Below are 4859 nucleotides of genomic sequence, written 5' to 3'. Positions count from 1 at the left end.
GAAATAAAGATAATGCAATTTTAACTGATTGTAAGCATGGTTTATTGTAGTTTAATATGTCTGAAAAATCTAGCAGCAGCACAAACATAATATTAAAAAAATACTGGACAATAGATTAAGTTCAATGAGTCCCGTTTTATATTAAATAACACCTTATATTCTCACCTACGACATACAAAATACTCATCTTTCTGTAGATAATTGTTTTGGTTATTTCTACCCAGCAGAGGGCGCAATTTATCTGAAACTAGCACAATTCTATCAGTTACTCCATCAAAAATCTCAGTCTATACTCAACAATGAAAGGTTTTTAAACTTTCCTACCACATTTCTGCCAAAATTATTTTTTTTTTGTTTACCGGCCTTTTTATTATACAATCTATTCAGTGTGTGCGTGCATTATTGTTTGTCCGGTCAGCCTCTACAATGGCTCTGTGATACACTGATTGCCACTAACAACCTGGAATTTAGCAAACAAATAAGGTGCTCTAATTAGATGAGACTAAAATTACTTTTTGGCCTACATATAAAATATTATGTGTGGTAGCCAAACAACACAACGGCATCATTTCCACATTGATACATGGTGGAGTACGCATTGTTGGAAGTTCAGACATAAAGAATTTGTTGCAAAACTTTGAAACATTTCTGTTCACAGATGCTCTCCATCCAAACTGACTGAACTTTTGCTATGATGGAATAAAGACAGGGGAAAAGATGATTCTACAAAGTTTTAATTGAAGGTGGGGCAAAACAGGTGTGCAAATTTCTCAGATATTTAATTGGAAAACCAACTAAATTAGAAATGTACAGTTTCTCTTCAATTGTACAATTATTTTTTTGCTACTTTCTGCTGGACCATCACATTAAATCCCATCTAAATATACATAAGTTGGTGGTCATAAAATGAAAAAGTTAAAGGGTTGTTGATATTTTTCACTGTGGCACCTCAGCTTTAAAGCAGTAAATGCCAGCTGAATTCAGAATCAACCACATCTTTTTATTGGATAAAAGTCACAAAGTCACATGTCTGACAGCTTGAATTCTATCTTTTAATGACAAAAAAAATTATATTCAACAGATGCAGAAAGGCATATTTCTATTAGAAATATCTATCTGCTGGTAACAGCTTTGTAGCTTTATGGTTTGTTTCATGTTTTCTCTTCTTTTATCAGAGCGAGGATCCCTTCTCTCCTGGAGGTGTAAGGCGTGTGCTTCAGCTGAAGGACATGAGCAGGAAACAGGTTCCCACTGGGCGCGTACATCTCCTCGCCTTTCTGTCCCATCAGTGAGCGTAGCGTCTTATTTCTGGACAGGATTTTATCATAAAACTCCACTCCTCCTCTGGCGTATTCCCGAGACACTCCCGCTGCATGTTTGTCTGAGCTGTAGTCAATCCACTGGCTGAGAGCGTCAGAGGTGAGAAAGTAAGAAACGGCCCCGATTCCCAGCGCCAGAATGTTCACTCCCAAACGTATCAGCACGGGGCCACCATGCAGGCCGAACACCTGCTTCAGCACCACGCTGTACACCCAAACCCCACCCAGGCAGAACGGAGCGACTGCGGCTGTCAGGACCGGACCCCCGGATTGTAAGCGGGCCACCTCCCGAGCGATGGCGAACTTCTGCGCCTCTGCAGAGAACACCAGTGCCTCCTTGAGAGCAGAGCCAGCCTCGCTGCTCCAGTCCACCGTTTTTCCGTTAATGAAGATGTTGCGGTTGGTTATTCCACTTGGATCGTCTGTGGTGCTGTTAAAGTTGGCTGGGATGCCTATTTGAGCGCCAGCAGGAAGCCAGGGAACACCGGCACCAACCGGGTGGAACCCGAAGGAGGCGAAGGCAGAGAATTTCTTGACTGAGCTGACACCGAAGTCCTTCAAGACCTAAAAATTACACAATTATGAAAAACGACTACAGTCAGTGCCGCAAAAAGTGGGTTTCTCATGCAAATGTCACCTGAAATAAGAAAGCTAACTTGCAAGTAACTTTTCAGAAAGCAATATGAGCTTTTTAAGGTCAATAATTTCTTAATACTGATTAAAAATAACTGTCTGTTTGCCCTGCGACAGACTGGCGACCTGTCCACAGTAACGCCCAGAACGTTAGCTGGAGATAGGCACCAGCACCTCCCAACCACACTAGAGACCAGGGTTTAAGAAAATGGATGGATGGATAGATTTTAAAAAATTCAAGTTCCATAATGGCAGAGTATTTCACTTATAATAAGACATATTCCCATAATCTGCCTGTATTTTTTCTTCAATGTTAAAGAATTATTGACTTAAAACAAGCTCATATATCTTGCAGAAATGTTACTTGTAAGATGCTTGATAAGAGTTTGTGTTTTTGCAGTATTTTAATTTGAGTCGTGCTGTTGTCTGGTGACAGGGAGCTAAAGATGGAGATGCAGAACATAAAAAAATTAAAGAGGGACAAAAAACACTTTTTAAAGTGGTTTATAGACAGAAAGTAAGATATTTAAATCTTCCAAGAGAAGGCTTGTAAATATTTAGATTATATTAAGTTGCTACTAAAATGACAGGTAAGTGCTACAGTTACAGGTGTACAGAGATGCTATTGATGTGTCCTGAGAAAGTATGTAGCTGCACCCCTGATGACAGTAACCCCATGAGAGTGTTACTGTTTGATTTTTTTTTTTTTACTAGACTGCAAATCTGATTCAAACAACAGAAATCTAGCAAAACTACCTGCTGAAAGACACTTTCCAGCTTTTCTGACAGCACCACTGGCTCTCCTTTATGCCAGGCTTGATAGAGCTGACGGTAGGACAAATCGGGGAAAACGTGGTAGAACATGTTGGCTGTGAAGACTCCACCGCAGCTCGCAATGAGCAAAGGAGCTCGGTACTTCTGGAGAAGCACCGAGAACTTGAGGAAACGAGATGCCATCGTGTGGTCTTAATGCAGATGTTTCAGCCTGGAGCAGCAACTTTCAGTACGTGATATCTGTGAAGGAGAAAAATCTTTCATCAGCCTCCACATAGGATTGTCTCTATGCTGCCCCCTTGTGGTCATCTTACAAAGAATGTAGCATGCAGAAACTAGATGTTGCATAAAATGATGCGTTGAGAATTTTCCTTAAAATACCCAGAGGGGCCATGAGATGTTTGTGACAGCAGGTGTTTTGACTTTTAAAGCACTGAGCAGAAAGTTCATGTTGACTTTTATGAAACGCCTCAATGGTTCGGTGAACAGCTTATTTTAGCACCCAAACCCTACTGGGAGCAGTTTCTGCTTTTCATCCAAACCTACTGGGAGCAGTTTCTGCTTTTCATCCAAACCTACTGGGAGCAGTTTCTGCTTTTCATCCAGTCTCAGGTGTCGGTTTGGGAACTGATTCCTTCAGTGACTGTAGATTTTATTTTTATTTTGTTTTAATATGCTACATATTTTTGCATACATGTTGTATGTATTAGTTTCTCTGACAATCTGTCAATTTTAAACTGTTTAAATAGTTTAAACTGAATTGAAACCCACACGGAAGATGTAAAATACAACCTTTAAGTGAATTTATTCAGTTATTTTCTTTTTTGCTTTAACAATTTCACTAAAAATATAGCGCTGATAGCAGATTGCATCAATTCATCATAGCGTAACTTCTTTACGCATCTTAGTCCGTTGTCGTTTGGTATCTGTTCGTATAATGTGACAATTTTGCAGCTTATTTATACAAACAATCATCACCGTAACGTTTAATACAATTGACTAAATATAAGGAAGGTGCAGCTTCAATACAACATCCTGCTAAATGTCAATAACATGTAGCTTCAACGCTGTTATGGTCGTCCTGTAAATAATATATTTCAAACAATTATCCAGACAAAACAGTTATTACACATCCAATCACAATTTGATTGGATGTGATTACGCTTTAATTTAGAGGAAAATACCACTTAACACTCACATGTTCGGTGCATCTTTACAAGGACAATTACATACTTCAAAATACAGCCGGTGGTGTACGTAAAGCGATTCGACTGTCGTGATTATGAAAGCGTTTACGACAAATTAACGACAGCATGAGAACGGGGAAATTAGGGGTTTTCCAGATATTTATTTAAAAAATAATTGGTAATGAAACATTAAAGCAAATGAAATATAGACTGTGTGTTGTAGTATAATTGAAAAAAATGCATGTAAATTAAAAAAGCAATAAAAAGGGCAATATGAAATAGCTTAAATAGTTATTAGAGTATATGAAGATTTATATTACTTGATAACCGCAGCAAGTTAAAGCATTTCTTTTTCGTAATCAATATGTGTACAGATTTGACAAACTTTGTATGATAATTTTCTAGTTCATAAACCTGACATCTAACATTGCTTATACAAATTATATGCTTATACATATTATTATTAATAATTAGCATTATAATTCTTTTTCGAGTTCAGATTAACTTTGGACATATCAAATATAAGAATCTATCACAACATAACAACTACCTGTGGCTAAGCTGTTGAGGAATAATTATTTTATAAAGGGAGTTGTTCCAGGATCATTTCACAGATGTTCTGTTTGAGGGCAGGAAACTGAAATGTTTTGGTCATGTAAACTTTGATAATTTAGCTCTTAAATAATAATTAAACCCTTTACTTGCAAACTTAACCTATTTCCACTTCCTAAAAACACTTTTAATAACTATGAGTAATTTTAATTTGAAAAAAATAAATGTTTTTTTCTTAAAGAGTGTATTCCATACAAACAAGCCATGCTCTATAAGGTCATCTTCTCTTAAAAACTTTGCAGAATCTGCAAGAAGCAAAGCATTTGCTTGCCAAATTAAAATCTCTTGAACCTTCTGTCCATTCTGGTGACCTCTCAATAAATCAGCAAATCAA

The 4859-nt window shown here is 37.5% G+C and overlaps 1 protein-coding gene across 1 annotated transcript; it reads right to left on the bottom strand.

Annotated features, from left to right (window-relative positions):
- Positions 1-716: 716 nt before the first annotated feature.
- tmem177 (transmembrane protein 177) lies at positions 717-3994 on the bottom strand. The gene is made up of 3 exons (XM_055052932.1): positions 3925-3994; positions 2709-2966; positions 717-1883 (listed from the first exon to the last, which is right to left on the bottom strand). Exons 2-3 carry the CDS (start codon positions 2907-2909, stop codon positions 1152-1154), a joined length of 933 nt encoding a protein of 310 aa, XP_054908907.1. The 5' UTR covers positions 2910-2966; positions 3925-3994; the 3' UTR covers positions 717-1151.
- Positions 3995-4859: the final 865 nt, after the last annotated feature.

This window comes from Poeciliopsis prolifica, unplaced genomic scaffold (genome assembly GCF_027474105.1).
Source record: "Poeciliopsis prolifica strain line A6 unplaced genomic scaffold, Auburn_PproV2 SCAFFOLD036, whole genome shotgun sequence".
Lineage (NCBI taxonomy): Eukaryota > Metazoa > Chordata > Actinopteri > Cyprinodontiformes > Poeciliidae > Poeciliopsis > Poeciliopsis prolifica.
Note: the sequence above shows the minus strand (reverse complement) of the source record. Positions and strands in the feature narration are given on the sequence as shown.